Source organism: Cibotium barometz, chromosome 6 (genome assembly GCF_041138505.1).
Source record: "Cibotium barometz isolate CiBa-2024 chromosome 6, ASM4113850v1, whole genome shotgun sequence".
Taxonomy (NCBI): domain Eukaryota; kingdom Viridiplantae; phylum Streptophyta; class Polypodiopsida; order Cyatheales; family Cibotiaceae; genus Cibotium; species Cibotium barometz.
The window spans coordinates 26,470,801-26,491,388 of record NC_141051.1 but is presented as its reverse complement, the minus strand read 5'-3'; the positions used below and the strand labels follow the sequence as shown (position 1 = coordinate 26,491,388).

The 20,588-nt window shown below is 40.1% G+C and overlaps 1 protein-coding gene across 8 annotated transcripts; it reads right to left on the bottom strand.

Moving 5' to 3' along the window:
* Positions 1-2,509: 2,509 nt before the first annotated feature.
* Positions 2,510-6,780, bottom strand: LOC147637579 (transcription regulator). 8 transcript variants are annotated; one of them, XM_086799380.1, is made up of 12 exons: positions 6,426-6,729; positions 6,020-6,234; positions 5,618-5,792; positions 5,455-5,525; positions 5,044-5,093; positions 4,875-4,948; positions 3,884-3,946; positions 3,465-3,552; positions 3,304-3,369; positions 3,139-3,218; positions 2,964-3,035; positions 2,510-2,873 (listed from the first exon to the last, which is right to left on the bottom strand). In XM_086799380.1, the coding sequence occupies exons 3-12, from the start codon at positions 5,647-5,649 to the stop codon at positions 2,789-2,791; spliced, it is 681 nt and encodes a 226-aa protein (XP_086655506.1). In that variant the 5' UTR covers positions 5,650-5,792; positions 6,020-6,234; positions 6,426-6,729; the 3' UTR covers positions 2,510-2,788. The 8 variants fall into 8 exon arrangements, with proteins under 8 accessions (XP_086655506.1, XP_086655509.1, XP_086655511.1 ...); XM_086799383.1 differs by having other exon boundaries at positions 6,376-6,687; XM_086799385.1 differs by having other exon boundaries at positions 5,903-6,234; positions 6,426-6,570.
* Positions 6,781-20,588: the final 13,808 nt, after the last annotated feature.

The window sequence follows — 20,588 nt, the reverse complement described above, 5'->3', positions numbered from 1 at the left end:
ATGGAGGAGCCCCTACGGGAGGAGTTAAAGAATAGAGGAGCCCAAAAAAGTGTATAAGTGTAGGATCCGTAGATAGTTATGATATGTTATCAATTTTAAACAATGTTAGATTATAATAACCCATGTAATAACCTTTTTTGAAATAAAGTGGTCTCAACTATAGATCGCCTTGTATTTTGTATTAATCACCTTAACAAATTTTTGGTTTGTTGTTTTGATTAATTATGTCAAATTTTTGATTTATTGTATGTTTTGAATAACAATTATGATAAAAGAGTTGTACTTGAAAAGTGTATGTGAATGAACTTGATTTTATCTGTAATTGAAAGCAGTTATTTTCGATCCTAAGGATGTAATGTCATCATGTTCTTATCGCTCTCACTCCCTCTCTCTCTTCTTCTTTCTCTCAAATAATTAGGCCATGATCTGAATCATAATTAAAAAATTATTGACCTTAATAAATTTACATTCTTCAATGCTTCTTACATAAAACATAGTAGATACCTTGCATAGAATGAAATTATCTTGTATGTATAATTCTTTAAATCATTGACCTAGTTAATTGTACTCACATGCAATAATATATTCACATGCAAAGGCTTCAAATGATATAAAATCACATGGCATGCAATGACATGCAACACTATGCCAATGACATGCAATACTATGCAAAGAGCATAGAGTACCATGCAATGACGCACGTGTAATAACATCTAGATGCAATCCATGCCATGCAATGTGATGTATTGTAATGACACATATATGCATTGATATGCAATTGGATAATAAAAGTATGCAATGACATGTAACACTATGCAAATAACATGCAACACTATGCAAAGGACATAGAATATCTTGCAATGACATGCACATGTAATAACATCCAAATACAATGCAATGTATTGTAATGCACATACATACATTGACATGCAATAGGATAATAAAGAGCAGTCCATGTCATGCAAATGCAAAAATACAAATGTAGAAAATAAACTCACATACAATGCTATGCAAATGCATGTGAAGATGAAGGTAGAAAGAAACGAAGTGGAAGAAGAGATTATGCATACGGAGGGTGGGAGAGTGGGACAAGGAGAGAGAGAAGGTGGGTGGGAGAGTGAAAGGGAGGGAGGGAGGGAGGGAGATGAAAATGAAGGAGAACGAGAGAGAGGAAAGATAGAGAGAGCTACCAAAAAGAGCCAAGGTTAGAAAGAGTTCGGAAAGAGAAGGATAGAGAGAGTGAGATAGGGAGGATACAGAGAGTGAGAAAGAAGAAGGATAGAGAGAGTGACAACAGGAGGATAGAGAGATTTAGCAAAGAGAGACAAGGATAGAGAGAGTGAGAGAGGCAAGGTGGGAGAGTGAAAGGGAGGGAAAAGAGGGGAAGGGAAGAGCGTGGGAGAGGAGAGGGAGAGAGGGTGGTGTGGGCTAGGCGGTGGTGGGACAAGAGGAGAGAGAGAGAGAGAGAGAGAGAGGAGAGAGAGTGGAGAGGAAAGAGAGGGAAGGTGGGAGAGTGCTTTAGCTGACCTCACATACACCATTTGCAATTGCTACGTGAGACTGGTGCTCAAAGCCCAAAAAACAACTTTCTGCATGCTGAGTACTTGGGGTGACCAACCTTTCCATGGACATGCAGCTGATTTGATGATCCATAGTAGCTAAGATCCCATTGACTCAACTGCTGAATTTGTAGACATCGCAAATCATTGTACTTGCTATTGGCATCCTCAAACCCACATTGTAATCATTGGACTCATTCATGCTCATGTTGAAGATGCTTTCTTACAGACTCCAAAACTTACTTGAGAAGATCTAAATGCTGAAGGGCAGAAAAGCATTGGGAAGATTTGGATGCTTAAGGTGAAGGTGTTTGTCTAGGACTAGGAGGTCCTGGGTTCAAAACCCCCACTGGGAGCTTCCTCAGCAGCATCGCTACGGGCACATAAAAATGTGGTATAGAAGATCTTGGGCCTAAGGCCAGTTTGGGGAAAAAAAAATGGATGCTTAAAGGAGGGCTGATGGGTTTGGCAACACATGCAGGGTGAGTAAAAACAGTCATCCATCCCACCAGCTCGCTTCCAGTCCCCTGCTCTACAAATGAATGGTGACAGTCTGTTAGTAGTGTCCAGCTCCTATTAATTTCACTCACCGAGTAGGCTTATAATACCAGTAGAGTAACATTTTGCGAATTCACAAAGTTTTTGGCCAAAAATAAAGCACAATGCGTATACAATGTTTGCAGATGACCCAGGCACCCAGATCTTCAGAAGTCTGTATAGCAACAACATGAAAGTCCCAATATTTGACAGGATTGAAAAATGGCATAGCCAATTGTGCCATTGATACCGACAATAAAGCACCATCAGTAATGACAATACAAGGTCCCAAAAATGGCCAAAAAAAAGGGACATATTGACTGGTAATGATCAAGAAGAAGTTTTTCTCAAGCGTTCTGCTACTGATAATTCCCACCCTTTTCAATCCACGAGGACAGTAGTTCTTGCACAGATTCAAAGAAACTTAAAATACCTGTGAGCACTATCAAAACAAGAAACAATGATACAACAAAGGAGAGTTACAACAGAGGGTAGCCATGAAGCAGCTGCTCTAGGTCCAAAGGTGCTTAGCCTACTTATGCTGCACAGTTTTAGAAATCTTTGACCATCCCTTGTACTTGAGACACTTTATACAACAAAGAAAATCATCAAGTCTGAGGTTCACTTTGAAAGACTATGCACACAGCACTAATGTACATCAGTACTTCCTATTCAACTGTACAGAACAGCTGTCATTCCATGTCCATACCCTGTAGATAATCTGCCTCTTCTTCACTAAGCATTTCATCCAGGAAGTCTTCGTCCATGGCAAGCTTGCTGCAGGCAAAGCTAGTGAAGAGTAAATACCTTCATCATCCCCTCCAATGAAAAAAAATCAGCCAAGAAATGCTGTGAAAACAAGTATACCTCAGACATTGACAACTGAAACAAAGGATCCGTCTAAGCTTGCGGTTGTAAAAGAAGTAGCTGAACGACCAACTGCGGAGCACGCAAAGCAGTTCAGAATAAACACTGAATGTCATCTTCCAAAAAATCATCATCTCCCACTCTCTCCCAGACAAAATTCTCCTTCCTCACTTACATCTTGCCTCTCTCAACAAAAGGATCCTCTTCAAATTCTGGATTGTAGCTGTACACATCGCATTCCTCGATTCCAATCACCTGCAGATTAGACTTCATGTGATATGCAGTACACTTTGGCAGAAAAGAAATGAAACCTAAGTACCAACACTGTATACTCAATAACCTCATTGATGGCATCCCATATCCACACAAATAAAGGTGTGTCTTCTCCAACCTCACAAGCCCAAACCTGCAAAATTATTTCTGAACTATGTAGGTATCTAATGGGTTAACATCCAAGCTTGCACAATATGAAAAACATTCTTGCAAGGGAAGAAAACAAACCTTCGAAGTTTCCAGTAGATAATTTTCTATCTTCACCTTCGCTGTCTCGTAAAAATCCTCCTTGGAGAAATTACTCGGGCGAAGTAGGCTGTCCAATTTTTGAAGGCAGTAACACATGATCCATGATGCTAGGCTCACAATTAAAATTGATGAAAATTGATGCCACATTTTAGAGTTTCCACAAAATTAGGGAATGGAGAGACTTGAACTCTCAGCTCATTTAGGAGCAGCAGGTTTATCTGCTTGTCAGCCTTTGACATCAATCCCATTTATAAGATTCACGCAATGGGTTGCCAAGTCATCAATATTGATAGCATTGGCATTACCCATAAGATTTTACTTTATGGCAACATATTTGAAACTATGGAAAAAATCAATGCCTTATAGCCAGGAAGAATCCAAGTGAGAATCAGCATCACCTAAAGTCATAATCTGGATACATATGACTCATTGCAAGGATGAGATGGATGAAAGTCCTGCGACTGTTATAACACCACACACAACAGCGTAACAAGATAAGAAATTTCATGATGTAAGCTACCTTCAGGCTCTCTTGACAGATGCAAAAAATGCCCACATCTAAGGAAAGTTAAGCTTGTCCCAGAACTTACAACATGCAACTCTGCTCTTTAAGCCATCAACTGCATCATGGAGAGCCTTAACATGACATCCTACTCAAGATTTTTGTACAAAGACATGCACCCAATACTCTTCAAATCTTCACACATACATACATACATAGTACACATACAGACTTAGTGTACATACATACATACATACACAGATATAAAAGTAACTGCATGTTATAAGCTACCTTCAGGCTCTTTAACTGACATAAAGGATGCCTACATCTGAGAAGAATTTAGCGTATTCCAAACTTGCCTACACTTGGCACAGCTCTTTCAAACCATCAACTCCAACATGGAAAGCCTAAACTCCACGCTATGGCATTCATACTCAAGGTATTTGTGCAAAGACATGCACATCTTACTGTTCCAATCTTCACACATACATACATAGATAGTACACATACATTGTGCATACATGCATAATAAATACATAATACAAACATTTAAATATGAGCCATTCTGAAAGACAGACCCAGCCATGCACTAAAAAGCAAATCTAATCAAATGTGACATACACACATAAATAAACCATTCTAAAAGATCAGACCTGCCCTGATGAAGGATACACTAAAGAGCAAAGCAAATCAAATGTATAACCACTTCATGTCAGTTTTCTTCCCATAAAGAGGAAAACCACTCTAGAAAGGGAAGACAAAGCATAAACTAGTTCCCATTCAATCCAACGGAAGTTGCAGATAGGAAGAAACACATATCAGCCACCAACTCACCCTGCAAGACTAGAGCAAGGCCCTGAGACAATATACAAACAACACAAACTCACCTTGCAAGGCTAGAAAGTGGCCCCAGGGGAGATACCGACAGATTGGAGGGTGAAGACGCCAAAGAATCGATAACCTGAGTGAAAACAAACATGCAGGCGTCATGAAGAACAGAAATAACCACTCTGGATGAACAAAGATGTCTGCTGTCACCAGATTTCAGTGCCAAACCTCTTGATCCAAACTCCGAGAGTACTTTTTATCCACACCGGCAGCCTTGCCTGGGAGAAATGAGAACAACTTAGAACACAAAAAAATATCCAAATCCCTTGTGAAGATGAAAATCTTGAAAATGGGAGTGTGGATATAAAATTACATTAATTCTTTCAGTTTTAACTCAAAATTTAAGCCAAATCCAAGGATAAATAGAAAAATTTCCATGTTACTCGTAACATATGACTGCATACATCACAAGCTGAGACTAAACCAGAAATTCACATGGAATCATTGCCTATCTGCTGGCAACGGCTATGAGAAATCAGATATTGAGATGATTAAACCAGAAAAAGATTTCAGGAACAGGTCAAAATGCATGTTGTCAAAAGAAGTGATATTTGCATAGAAAAGAAACGGTATCCTCACAAGAGTATGCTTCCAGGTTTCCTTTGAGAAGGCTGTCTCCAAGGTTTACAGTGCTTATAAATGCGTTTATTCTACACAAAAACCAGGACAGTAAAGTTAGAGCCACAAACAAAGAGACGAGGGAAAAAGAAAAGTCTCAGTTGGGACAACGGTGAGATGAAACCTGGCGAGGGGAGTGTATTCGAGAAACTTCATTTCTGTGGCCGCTTTGATACATAAAATTCGCCGTTGTGCAGTTAAGAAGAACCCTGCAGACAAGGTCTGCAGAAAGGTGCGAAGCAGGAGAAACAGACAGGCGCAGGATGTAAGCTTCCGTAAAGGAAGGAGGAGGCAAAGATCTGCAGAAATCAGGGACAGATATCAAACATTAGTCTTGGAATTAACCTAAGGAAGACAATGTCAGAGACGAGTAAGCATGAAACATTGCAAAATTGATTCAAACCAAAACCTAGAAATGTTGCAGAATTTGAACAGTTTTAAGACGGAAGAGATACGTAGAGAAACGTGGCAGAAGAGACAAATCGAAACACAATTGCCGGATGTTAGATGCTGTTTTGAACTTTACCGGATCAAAGAAGCATGTGCGCCATGTAGGCCGTCGGTTTCAAATTCGGTTCCTCCAACACAAAGGTTATGGCTATGAAAGACTAGTTCTCTTCTGCAAGAAAACAGACTCTCCCTTCTGTATCCTTCTTGCCAAAAAAAAGAAAAGGCACGCTGTGGCTTAATGGCAGGTTAGCTTGTTTCCTTGCGACCAGTCTGCGTCGCTCCAGGCTACGGCTGCAAATCGTACAAAAGTCTCTGTGCGAAGCGAAACCTACGGTTTTTGCCCGAACAAATTTCCCTGTAGATCCCTGCTACGGCAAAACTTAGGGCTTAACCGTGAAAACCAGAAAGTTTCTCTGTTAAATGAAGCTTGACCTAGGGCTTCTGCGTTCGAGTCAGGCTGCGGCTGAAATTGCAAAAATTACCCTGCTACGCCCGCCAATAGCTGTAGAACGGGGGTTCTGTCGAAAAATTTGCTCGAAAACTAGGGCTTCAGCGTCTGCTGGTGGAAATTTGAACCAAAGCTTAAGCTAGGGTTTCCTTCGTCTGCCAAGAACCGATGGCAGAGGCAAAATTTCGGAAAATGCGGAGGGAAAGAGAGGAAAGGAGAGACGAGGGAAAGTGAGAAAGGATGTGAACTGCCCAAGCGATAGGCAAGTCGTTTGTTGCCAAGTCTCATGAAGCGATAGCGAATTAGCGTCCCTCTCTTCTGTCAAGTTCTGTATGCATACGGGTTCTTTCTGCACAAATCATTTAAGTCAAAATTGCCTAGCGATCCCGCGTGCCGGCGCGTGGCTTAACTGCTCAAATAAATAATTATTATTATTTCAATTTTCCATCCAATTTCTTCTACTCCAACTTTAGGCTTTTGCCTATATTGCTCAGTTAATATGATATATTTCATCCATGGTAATTATTTAATATACGATTTCGTCTCGGCAATGTCAGCATATTTAATATATACACTACTGTAATATATTTGAATTCCTATTTAAAATATTATTGCATTTCCTATGTATATATATATATTTAGATATATATTGTTGATTATGTCCCACTATGTATATATATATATTGCATTTCCTATGTATATATATATATTTATATATATATTGTTTTTTATGTCCCACTATGTAATATATTTGAATTCCTATTTAAAATATTATTGCATTTCCTATGTATATATATATATTTAGATTTTTATTGTTGATTATGTCCCACTACCAGATTTAGGTGCAGTTGTGTCCAACTGCCCCCAAAAACCTGGGGCCAACGTTTTTGGAACTCACAGTTTGAAATTTCCGACCAGTCGCCAGTGACCACCTACATTTTTAAAATATAACTATTGTCAAAAATATATATAAATATATCATTTTTGTAAGTAATTACTTGTAAAATGTATTATTGAAGAGAGCAATGGAATTACCGAATAGCCTATATTATAATATAAATTATCGAATAGATGGGCTAATTCTCAACCTTATCTTGCCATGATGAGTCATGACTCTAGACTCTAGAGTCTAGATAGGCCTAGCCTCTGATGTGAACACCCGTGACACCCCCGCCCCGCCCTTCCATAATGGCTTTTTTTTTGTACCTTCTCTTTTTTATAATTATACTAGCTAGTAGCAACAGAAAAAAAAAATTAAAAAGAGGTTGAAGGGCACACGGACAAGCATACGCCTCTTTGTATACCCGGATCAATCATACCACCTAGTACTTGCAACTACCTTCCAAGTTCCAATTCCAAAGTTGGGACTCACAACCTACAAGGTGCACAAATACAGCACAATGTATGTACATGCATTATTATTTTGCCTTAATCTTTGTTTATGAGTCTTGACTTCTAGTGCTCACCCCTACAAAATGCTTGGAACTTGGAGATTTCTTTTAAGTTATTCCCACTCACTATGCTTGGAACTTGAGAGAGCCTCCACGGACCCAATATTTGCGAAAAGGTAGGTTGTTATGTTACAAAACTTATGTTTCCTTCGCTCTGAGAGAGAGAGAGAGAGAGAAAGAGAGAGAGGAGGGAGGCAATTTTATGTCACCAAATCACATAACTTATAATTTGCTAATTGCTAACTTTTGATCCAATTCTAATTATAATGTGGTAAAGTTTGGAGATTTTTCTCAAGAAAATAAAGTTTAAGTGAAAATATTTGCAAGTCCATTGTATATACATGTAGTCGGTGAACACTCATCACCATGAATGTATACCCCTACCTTTTGCAATCATGCATTTGACTTGCTTGTTTTTTATATTTTCAAAATATACGTACTAAGATAATATTTACCATTATTCTAAGAGTACTACTATATGATGGAAAGTACCCTAGAAGATAAAATCTCTTCAAGCAAACACCCTTCGTAAAGTCGAAGAGAAAAAGACTCACAAGTGACATGTGACACTATTACAAGCATAGTTGCTTTTTGGCAGGCATCATGCCCATTTTTTAGCATTTGGGCCATAAAATACTTGCAAACTTAGAAAATGCCCGTCAAAAATTACACTAAAATACTAAAAAACTTGTGTTTCACCAAACCCGTCAATTTTGAAGGGCAAGGATGCCCGTCAAGTAGCTTTTGCACCCATTGATTCACCAAGGCAATGCATGCACAATAGTGATCTCCATGGAATAGAGTACAAGCCACATTACACTAGTTCTCTCTTGTAAAATCAAAGGATTCAAAGTCCAACATCTAAACATTTTTTTGGAGAGCCTTTGCTGACAATCACATTTGAAAAAGAAAGCCCTTTCTCTCATTATTGGATAGGAGTAAGCTCAAGGATCGCATGATGTAAAGCCTCAAGGTCATAACTAGCATGTTCCACACAACTAGTGGAGATTAAACATGCACTCACACCCCAACCTTGAAGCCAAGAAATTGCATCTCTATCAAATCTCACTTGAGCTATGGGAGAGCACAAATGTTGCATTTTTAATCCTTGAACTTTATATTTGGCACCATATCACTAGAAGTGTGCACAACCCTTAAACTAGATCATGCTTTAGACAAATGTAAGATGCTCATAATCCTCTTATAGTGCAATGTTATTTAGGTTGCTTTTTAAATTGTGCTCTTCCCTTAATATTGTCCTAAGACTTGACTAAATAAATTATACACTTGACAAATCCTTGTTTAGTGCAATGTTATTTAGGTTGCTTTTTGCACTTTCCATAATATTGTCCTTAGACTTCTAGCTCTTACACCAATACAACATAGCAATCCCCCCCCCCCTAAGAGTTCCAGTTCTGCATCTTCAGGTTTTACTTTTTATCCATACTAACAACTTGCTTGGAAGGAATTAGAACTAATTTAGCACAAAAAATGTATAAAGTCCTTAGATTATAAACTTGAAAATTGGGATCTAAGAATGCTGTTGGATTTAGTGTGCTCCAATATGTGACAAACATTATCCTATTGTGAGCTCCTCTTGGAGAACATGTGTACTTTGTTGGACTTAGTGTGCTCCGATGTGTGACAAACATTTTCATGTTGTGAGCTTCCCCCAAAGACAATCATAGTCTAATGTCTTGCATGTTTTCTTAACTAGGGGTTATGGTCATGTATACATTAGCAACATTTGGGCATGTGGACACAAGCTTGTATACATGTTTGGAACCAATTTTGGGGGGCATGAGTAGGCCGATGGGCGGGCTAGTGGAGGTTAGGTTTGACTACCCTAAATCACTATAAAGTGTTTGAGAGAGGGAGTGAGACCAAGTGAGCCTATGACCAATCTATTGGATAATGGGCATATGTATTCAATGGTCTCTGTCTCAGATGAGGAGTGTCACACATAAGCATGGGTTGATATCCATGGGCCAAGGGAGTGTCACACATAATAAGGAGTTGGCTATTGAGAGCTAGAGGTGGTCTCCTGCCCCATGTGTTTTTCAAAGAAAAGCACTTATGCTTTTTCTTCCTTCACACAGCCTACAAGAACCTGGGTTGCAGGAAACGTCAACCCGGCAGGGAAACATTGTTTCCCCGCCGTTTCATGGCATGTGTGGATGTTTCCCACTGGGGAACGTGACGCGCAGGCTGGGAAATGTTTTTTTTAATAACGTTGGGTCCTGTTTTTAATAAACGACACTGGACATCGTAAATTTTATTAGAAAAAGAAAACAACGAGTTTGAAGATAATGATTCTCTGCAAATCAGCACGATGCGCCCTCCGCCTTTCTGCACAATCATCCACACCACACAGAGACTTACTCGCCTGCATACACCTCTCAGCCTCTGTGCACATCAGTTTTCTTCATGTAGGAAGAGGGAGCAAATAACCAGCCGCCTTGCTTTTACTTTAACTGTGTCCCTCGCTCTGTGATTTTTGAGCCTTGTACTTGCCCTCTTAATCTCATAAACTCTCTCACACTAGCCCATGCTATCAGAGAACGAGCTCTTAGCTGCTACAAATGCATTCACTTTGTGTTAACTCCTGAGTGGCTTTGCTCAAATACTCTTCAATCCGAGCAAAGCCGCCCACCTCAAACAAAAAAAGGCCCAATATTTAGATAAATTCCATCATGTTTTCTATGAACTCCAAGCATGTCTCGAAATCTGCAAAGCTTCTCACCTCCCAGGGCCTTCGTGAAGATATCAGCAACTTGATCCTGTGTGCTGGCGTAGGCCAAGTCGATGTCGCCTGCTGCCAAGACTCTCTCCTCCCTGATGAAGTGGTAATGTACCTCAATGTGTTTCGTCTGCGAATGGAAAACTGGGTTCCTAGCCAACTATATACTGCTAAGATTGTCACAATATATGACAACCTTTCTCTCCACATGCAACCCCAAATTAATAAGTAGCTTGCGTAACCAAGCTACCTCACATGCTGCAACCGCAGCTCCTCTTTACTCTGCCTCAGTACTCGACAAGGCAATTGTGGGCTGCTTCTTACTGCTCCATGTCACAGCAGCACTCCCAATGAAAACATAAATCCATTGGTAGATCTCTTGTCTGAAATGCTACCTGCCTAATCTGCATCTATGTACCCATATATAATGCATAATCAACAATGGCCCTCAAGTATCGAAGTATGCATCGCACACTGTCAAGATGTGGTTTGCGTAGAACCTACATAAACTGGCTCTCTAAGCCAACACTGTAGCTCAAATCTGGCCTGCTGATTATGATATATATCAGACTCTCCATAATCTTCCTGTACATAGTGGGATCATTCAACACATAACCTACATCCGCACTAAGCTCTTGGACAACATGTCCAATGCTGCATACTGTCTCTGTGACAGCCAAATACCCTCAGGTGTGTGAACGACCTCAATTCCCAAAAAATAGCGCAAATCTCCCAAATCCTTCATCTCAAACTTCCTTTTGAGAAGACTTTTCACATCCCATACTTGGACAACATGTCCAATGCATACTGTCTCTGTGATAGCCAAATACCCTCAGGTGTGTGAACGACCTCAATTCCCAAAAAATAGTGTAGATCTCCCAAATCCTTCATCTCAAACTTCCTTTTGAGAAGACTTTTCACATGCTCAATCTCTTCCAAGTTGTAACAATAAGATCATCTACATATATGGTGATGATCACAATACCCTTATCACTTTTGTGCACATACAAAGAGTGATCTGCATCTGCCATATGAAAACCAATAGTGACAAGATACTCAGCAATCTTGTCATGCCATGCTCGTGGAGCTTGCTTCAGCCCATAAAAGGCCTTACGAAGCTTACATACATACTCTGGGTGACCTGCATCCTCAAAACCTGGTGGTTGATCCATATACACCTCTTCTTGCAATTTATTATGCAAGAACGCATTTTTTACATACATCTGATGTAAAAACCAGCCTTTAGCTACAACCACCGCAATCACAACTCTCACAGTTTCCGTCTTTGCAACTGGGGCAAATGTCTCCTCATAATCAATCCCATCTTTGCAACTGGGGCAAATGTCTCCTCATAATCAATCCCATGTGTCTGTGCATATCCTTTAGCTACCAATCTAGCCTTGTACATGCTTATGCTACCATCAATGTTATGTTTCACCTTATACACCCACTTACAGCCAATAGATTTCTTGCCTTCAGGCAATGGCACCAAATCCCAAGTCTCATTTCCATACAATGCATACATCTCCTCATCCATAGATTTCTCCCAACATACATTTCCAATAGCCTCATCAAAACATGTGGGTTCTACAACCTACACAACTTTTGCCATATATGCATAGTGATGTGCCACATAACCATCACAAGTCAACCTCTGCATAGGATTTTTTGACCCTTCCAGATCTATGTAACTTTGTATTCATGGCTTCCATAGCCTTCTTCACACCAGGTGTCCCTCATTGCTGGAATCCCAAGCTCCTCATCAAGGCTCATCTCCAAGCCACTAGAATCTCCATCAACAAGAGAATGCCCTGCAGAAATGCCAGGCATACCAAGGGGCTCAACTACTTTCTCTTTGCCTTTATGTGATGTACCAACTACATCAGACTGGTATTATGACATAGCCTGCCACTCCATGGTCTATCAACAAAACCATTGGATGAGGACTCTCCTGGTCCACTCTCAATGACTGTAATTGCTGGTTTGCATTCTATGGAACCACATTTCCACTTATATCAGCCCCAACATCATCCTTTTCAGTAGCATACCAGCTACTCATCTCATTAAATACAACATCCTTGTTTACCCTCAATTCATGTATAGCAGGATTATAACACCTATATCCCTTTTGCTCAAGGGAATACCCAATAAACACACATTTTTCTACTTTTAGATCCAGCTTGGTGCGTAACTCATCTGGCACATGCACATATGCAATACATCCAAAAACTTTCAAGTGAGACAAATCAGGTTTCTTGACAGTAAACTTCTCGTCTGGCGTTACATCATGTATGGCTGCAAAATAGGATTCGTGTTCATGATATAAACTGTTGTAGACACAGCCTCAGCCCAATAGCTATGTTGCATATTCTTCTCAGCCCATCAATGCTTGTGCTATCTCTGCAATGTGCTTGTTTTTCCGCTCAGCAACTCCATTTTGCTGCAGAGTGTATCTACATGGCATGTAAATCGTCTCTGAATGCCATTCTTTCACAAGAATTCAGAGAACTCATTGGAGAAGTATTCTCCCCCTCCATTTGACCTGCACTCCATAACTCTGAAATTCTGAAAATGAGTGAACACTTCACTCTTCTCCTTCATGAAGTACACCCACACTTTCGTCGTGTGGTCATCAATGAATGTTACGTAGTACCTGCAGCCACCCATAGACATAGTTTTCGCAGCAGGACCCCATACATCTGAATGCACAACATCTAGCACATTCTTGCTCACATTTCTGTCATGTGGAAATACATGTTTTGTTTACTTTCCAAATTGACATGCTTCACAAACTTTCTGCATACCTTCAACTTTAAACTTGGGTAGCCCTGTCACAATTTGTTTAGTTTGCATAGACTTCATTCTTTGCACATTTACATGCCCAATTCTCTTATGTCAAAGGTCTGTATATCTACAACAACTCCTGAACCATTACAAACATTACAGCACTCACTTCAGGCATATTCACATTCAATGTAAACATTCTGTCCACTCTGTTGCCTTTTGCAACCAACCTGCACTTATCTTTGAAGTCTTCTACATAACAGCCACCAAACCGAACCTGCAAACCCTGCTCAATCATCTGGACAACATAAACCAGATTCTTTATAATGTTTGGAACATGAAGTACATCTGCAAGGTACTTCACTTTACCATCCTGCATAGACAATGGCACATCTCCAGAATGGGCAATCAGATGAGCAGTGTCATCTCCTGTTTCGACAAAACCTGGTCTTTCAAGACTCTTTATTTCCTTGAACCACTCACCATGACTTGTCATGTGGTTCGAAGCACCTGAATCAACATACTATACATCATCTTTACATGCTGCTACATCATTTTTAGACACATCATTAACCACATGTTGCATAACAAACAACCTCTCATTATCCTCATTATTTCTGCTAGAGGATGCATAGTTGTTTTGCTGCACTTTTTCATTTCACATGTCACTCTTCTTCTTATAGCAATCTGCCTGCACATGCCCAGGCTTACCACAATAAAAACAGCCTCGCATATCATTATGTTGCCTTTGCTAATTACCACGACCTCGTTGACTCCGCCTACCTCTAAACTGGCCTCTTCCACCTGTATGTTGTTGTTGTGAATCCTGGGACTGTTGCTGTTGCTACTAACCATAATTCTGATTACATGTTCGGCCACCACCTTGGCCACGTCCACGACCTCTACCTCGTCCTCTACTTTCATTTGTGTAGAAGGCCTGTTACTCCGAACTGTTTTTGTTTTGTGAAGACTGTTAATCTTCACCCAAGTTCTTCTCTTCTCAATGATCAGCATTGACACCAAATCTATGAAGTTGGGAATGTTCTCCGGAGTCTGAATAGACACCTTGAATGCCTTGTATTGTGAAGTTGGGAATGTTCTCCGGAGTCTGAATAGACACCTTGAATGCCTTGTATTGTGGCCCGAGACACGTAGACACACTTCCACCTTATCATCATCACATCAACAGAAACACTAATTAATGCAAGCGATTCCATAATGCCCTTGATCTTCAAAGCATAATCATTCACAGACATATTCTTCTTTTCCACAGTATGAAGCTCATTCTTCAACTGAATTTGGTGTAGAGAAGACAAAGTACAAGGCACAAACAAGAAGGCTGAGGACTTAGTGTATGTGCATAGTAATGTTCGATTGATTTCTAGGAAAGAGCCTTCCTACATCTCAGGGCCATGCTAGCAGTGGAATGTTATTAATGAGGATGCTTTAGAAGAGTGGAGTGAGGAAGTAATTGATGATGAAGATGTATCAAGCATGTAACTGTTTTGTAATGATGAAAACCTCTCATGTTTTGCCTCAATCTACTTCGGTGTGCATGTGAATTTGTATTTTTTCAAGTATTATGTCAGCCTACCCTTGACGTTTCCTTGAAGCTGAGTTTGTTATTTCCTCTCGTTTCTTGGGGTTTACCATTTTCGAACCGGAAACATTTCATGCAACCTAGGCGAGAACACCATAGCCACACGAGGCGAAAGTCTTCTGTGGGTTGTAGGCTGTGAGGAAATTGTCAAAGAAGGGGAGTATAGCTGGGCTATGTGAAGAGGCGTAGATGTTGTGGAACGCAACAAAACTCCTATTGTGAAGGGCATGGCACATAGCCAAGGAGGCATGCAGTCACAACAACACGAATGCGTAAGGCTACAACAGTAGGCTGGTGATGTGTTTGTAGAACCTTATTAGATAAGGCTTTTCCTTAAGGGTTAGTATGTCTGACTAGCCGACGTGTGGGCACACTTGCACCTAGCAACCAGGTGACTTGGGGTTGTTGGGTGGGCGAAAGACCCTCTGACATGTGACACGTAAGTTTGTGAGTTAGTGGATCCTAGTCATGGCAAGGTGATTTTAAAGGCTTTCAACTCACAGGCACCCTAAATAAGGTGGTCTAAGTGCCTTTGAGAGGGAGGGAGAGGTCCCATGATGTGGAGGCACGTTATGAAGATAGTGCCAAGTTGCATGGGCAAGACGCTCTTGCATTTAAAAGAGTGACTTATCTTTCTAGCTGTGATGAGAGTTGTGATTTTTCATGTGTGCTTCATAGGCACCCATCTTACTTTGAGTAAACACCCCTTACCATTGGGATGGTTGGCCCAAAAGTATGTGTGGAAGGGAATTCTTCTATGTGCAGATTATTGTGTAGAACGGGACAGGGCATACTCTTCTCTCTTGTGAATTAAAGATTCACACCTAGAGATATTCATCCTTACAGATCGTGATTTGGTCCAATGTTAACTTTGTAGGTTGACATGGAACGAGCACCTATACTAGAAGATATAAATCGGCCTTAATAACATGAGCTTAATTTCAAATAAGGAAAGTCTAAGAACTTAGTGTACATGTTAAGTGACTATAATAACATGAGCTTAATTTCAAATAAGGAAAGTCTAAGAACTTAGTGTTGCTTAAGACTAGTAAATGACTGGACCATTTTTAAGTTTAGTTGACGTAGCATGAAAACTAGTCACTTGTATATAAGTCAATTTTGACACTAAGCAATACACATTCATTTGTTTGCAATAGAATACTTGTGAGGCCTTTCTTCTCTATTCTTTCTTGTATGTATACTATTGGATTTTTGCATGCTAGATAGGTGCTTGCTTGTAGGGTGATTTCTCTTATTAGCTTCTTCTTTCCTTGTCTTTTATGAGAGGGAACCACCGGGAAGGCCAATCTCTATTTGCTTGCTTATAGGATGCTTTCTCTCATTAGCTTCTTCTTTCCTCGCCTTTTGTGAGAGAGAACCACGATGAAGGCCAAACTCTATATGTCTTCATCTAGGCAAAAAGAGTAGAGAGCTCTAACTTCACCTCCTTAGCAAAGAAACATTCCGATGTGACAACGAACTGAGGACGTGACAGATGAGCTAGTGCATACACATCGAGGAGTTGCATTATGGTTCGAAAGAAAGACCTAAAGATATATGATTTGGCAATACTAGGGTAAGCTCTTGACTTGAATATATTTAGTGCTTATCGAGAATAGCCTAAGTCTTAGCTCTATTCTTCCATCTATTCCTAGCTATTGGGATTACCCAATATTTCCCGGTGGAGGTCACACTCTAAAAGACATACAATTTTGGAGCCTTGAAAGTGTTTAGTTTTTTGTTTTGTTTTGAATCTTATTTGCATACTAGTTTGTTATTTTTTTATTTTATTTTGAAGCTTATTTGCATACTAGTTTGTTATTTTTTTATTTTATTTTGAAGCTTATTTGCATTAGGGCATTCTAGTTTCATATCTTGAAGCTTATTTACATTAGGGCATTCTATTTTCATATCTTCAAAGGGAAAACCCTGGTTTCTTCATGATTTGTATGATATTGGAGCCCACAAGGCTTAGATTTCATTGTATTAAATCAAGAAATAGCTTAGTAATTATTAATTATGAGTGGAGTCCACTCCAAAAATATAAGCATTAAGCTCCATTATGTGTAAAGTGGGATAGTTAATTTTTGTTCATGCATTACATAATTTTTCATGCATTGTTGAAATTGGTAGCTTAAAGCATGCAAAATCAACAAATTTTTTTTAAAAACATTGAATTACTTGTATAGTCATCATTAATTAGTATTAAGAACCTTAATCACCTACCACCACGTCCAAAAAACCTCAAGAAACTCCAAAAACCAAGCCAAACCAACTCTCGAGTTGGGGGATGTGAGTCAGCTCACGTGAGCCTGTGAAGTCGTGAGTCATTGAGTAAGCATAGACATGTGAACCATGAGTCTAGAGACGTGAGTCTAGAGGTAAGTATACCTAATATTGTAAACAACCAATTATAACTATCTTGAAAACTTATAAGGTGAGTATACCTAATATACCTAATATTGTAAACAACCAATTATAACTATCTTGAAAACTTATAAGGTGAGTCTAGAGGTAAGTATACCTAATATTGTAACAACCAATTATAACTATCTTGAAAACTTATAAGGATATACCTACTCATTTCCTTTAAGGATTTTTTTCGGCATACAATCTATATCAACTGTAATTTCTTAGGAGAATGCATGTCCTTTGCAACCATTGGGACATTAGATATAATTATTTCCCAATAATTACACACCAACCTTGTCATGTACCTATTTCATAAAAGTCTATATCTAGGTAGGCCTATTTCATCAAAATAAAATCCGTGAACCTAGTTCACATAAAAAGACATGAGCTTACAGACGTGAGTTTATAGGTGTGAGACTACATCCTAGAGTGTGAGTTTAGAGGTATAAACCAAGAGGCATGAGCCTACAAGCATGAGCCCACCAAGCATGACATAAGCCTAGCTCATCAGACTTACATGAGCCTATCTCATACAAAAAAAGACATGAGCCTATAGATGCTAGTAAGAAGGCAAGACTCCTTCGAATCCACCTTAAGCAAAGGGCTTTGGGATGAGATGAACGAACTAAACATAGATGTGAGCAAAACCCCTGGAAATAGGAGCCATTACAATCCTCCAAGCCCTAGATTCACCAACTAGCTTTGTAAATAGCATAATAAACTTCATGAAAAGGGCATCAAACCGTTTCAACTAAAGCCCAGTAAATGAGCATAAGCACGACCATAAACCTCAAGGTTCATTCCCTTAGGAAGTGCTCAAACCATGTCGAACGCCATAATGTTTCAAACATTTGGTGTCAATCCTAAGCTATGTTTATCCCGAGCTGACCATGCCTTAAGTAGCTCAACAACCACAGTGGCAATTGGGACATGTCTCTTTTTTTGTACCATTGAGGACAAACATCCACAAAACACCCAATGGCAAGCACACGTAAGAGTCCCAATCTCTACAAGATCTCCTTACGTAGGCTTCTTTGCCACAAAACGAAGAGCCTCTCTATTTGAATGAGGAACATGGAACATGGGGAAGGGAAAAGAGCCAATGACAGGGACTGCCTCAAACCCAAGAAATCCACAAGAGGATTCAATATAATGTGACCTTAGCCGTGAGCCTTCGTAGTGTTAAAGTCAAGCCGGTGTCATTGGTAACCACATAGCCCAACCCCATGGAGCAAACAATCCCAAACCTTGAAAACATAGGGATTTACACAATGACTCCCATGCGGAGGAATGGAAAGGGGGGTGGCCACAAACATAGCACCTAGAGGCTCACAGTTGGGCAAAACAAAGCCAATCCACATCTCAAGGATGATGACTAAATTTGATGGAACTAGAGATCCCATTCAATAGCCATAAAAGTTCGATCAAGTTTGTGAAGCCATGGTGGGAAATATTGACTATCCCACCAAGATCTATTCATCTGAGCAGAGAACATGAGCATGGACGAGCTGATAGAGAATTTGCTCAACTGATTAGGCAAGCAATGTGACAAAGGCAAGCAATGAGCATGGACGAGCTGGTAGAGAATTCGCTCAATTGATTAGGCAAGCAATGTGACAAAGGCAAGCAATGTGACAAAGGCAAGCAATGAGCATGGACGAGCTGGTAGAGAATTTGCTCAACTGATTAGGTAGCAATGTGACAAAGGCAACCCCAAGGGCAACCTCAAGGCCAGCCAATCCCTCAAGCTGGACAACCACACCATTTCCACACATAGATATGGTTATGTGTGTAATTTGTCATCAAAATCATATAAATACATAGTGTAATTTCTCATCAAAATCATATAAATACATAGTGTCAATGTTGAGGCCTAGACAACAACAGTTTTGTGCTCGTTTTGCTAGTACCATGAGAACTATGACATAGCTCATTCTTGGTACCAAGGAAACCTAGTAGGGTGGACTCCAACACCACAATATATGCTCCCCACACCAAGGCAACCATTAGCCTTGCCATCCCCACTAGTTGCTCCTTAATCGGTATAAGCTACCTACCTGCCAAAACCCCTTACTGAGAGGTATGTAAGACTCCCACAATTTCTATATCCATTATCTCTAATACTTCCACCTTGATTGGTTCCTCCAAGAACCACACTAGTACAATACCACTTGGTGACTCTACCTAACAAAGAAGCTCAGGGACAAGAGAGTAGTGAGTCTTATGAATAGCAAGACCTAGTTCAAAGCCATGGTGCCTCCCTCCCTTCAGCCAAGGACTATGCCTCCTTATTCGAGGCCATGGTGCAATAAAAGAGTGAGAGATCTCAGTAAAACAGGCCCGATGATACAATGCTTTCGATGTAAAGGCCCACACCGTACATCGTGTTGTGGAGTGTCCCTGCACCTACCGAGTGCTCCAAGCACTTTGAATCCCTGCATTGAAACTTTGCCTGGATGAATGAGAACCTAAGAACCCACACAAGTGAACCTAAACCTAAAGAAGAAGAGGATGAGCCATGCCACAGTGAGCACCCTCCATCTATAAGCAAAACTAAAGGATACCTGCAAGTACCCATGAACAAGCTAGGACACTATTTTGAAAGTGACAAAAATGTACATTGTGTTACTTGTCGTGTACAAAGGAATGATGGTCCTCCACGATACTGGATAATAATGGTGATGGTGTCAACATAGTCACCAAGGATTTCTCAAGGATTTTTTGGGAGTCGTAGGGAAGCCCACCACTTGTAGGCATAAGCCTCATGGGGTTAATCTAAGCCTCGTGGGGTTAATCTTGCCGATGGAAACATAGCCAAACCCTTAAGTATCTTCCTATAAGATGCAAAGATTAAGACCTTCGAACTAAGTTTCCACCACACATTCGTGGAACAACATGATCCTCAAGGCCCACCACTTGTAGGCATAAGCCTCGTTAATCTTGCTGATGGAAACATAGCCAAACCCTTAAGTATCTTCTTATAAGATACAAAGATTAAGACCTTCGAACTAAGTTTCCACCACACATTCGTGGAACAACATGATCCTCAAGGCCTTACATGAGACAAGCAAGGTTGGTTCATGAAAATAATCATATTTACATACGCAAAGGTGTAAAGATGTAAGAACCTCCCCTTCAGTCTTTGTAATCATCCCCTATTTCAGAATGCAAGAAAACCTTATTTTCCCTTATTTTTGGTCTAAAGGGAGA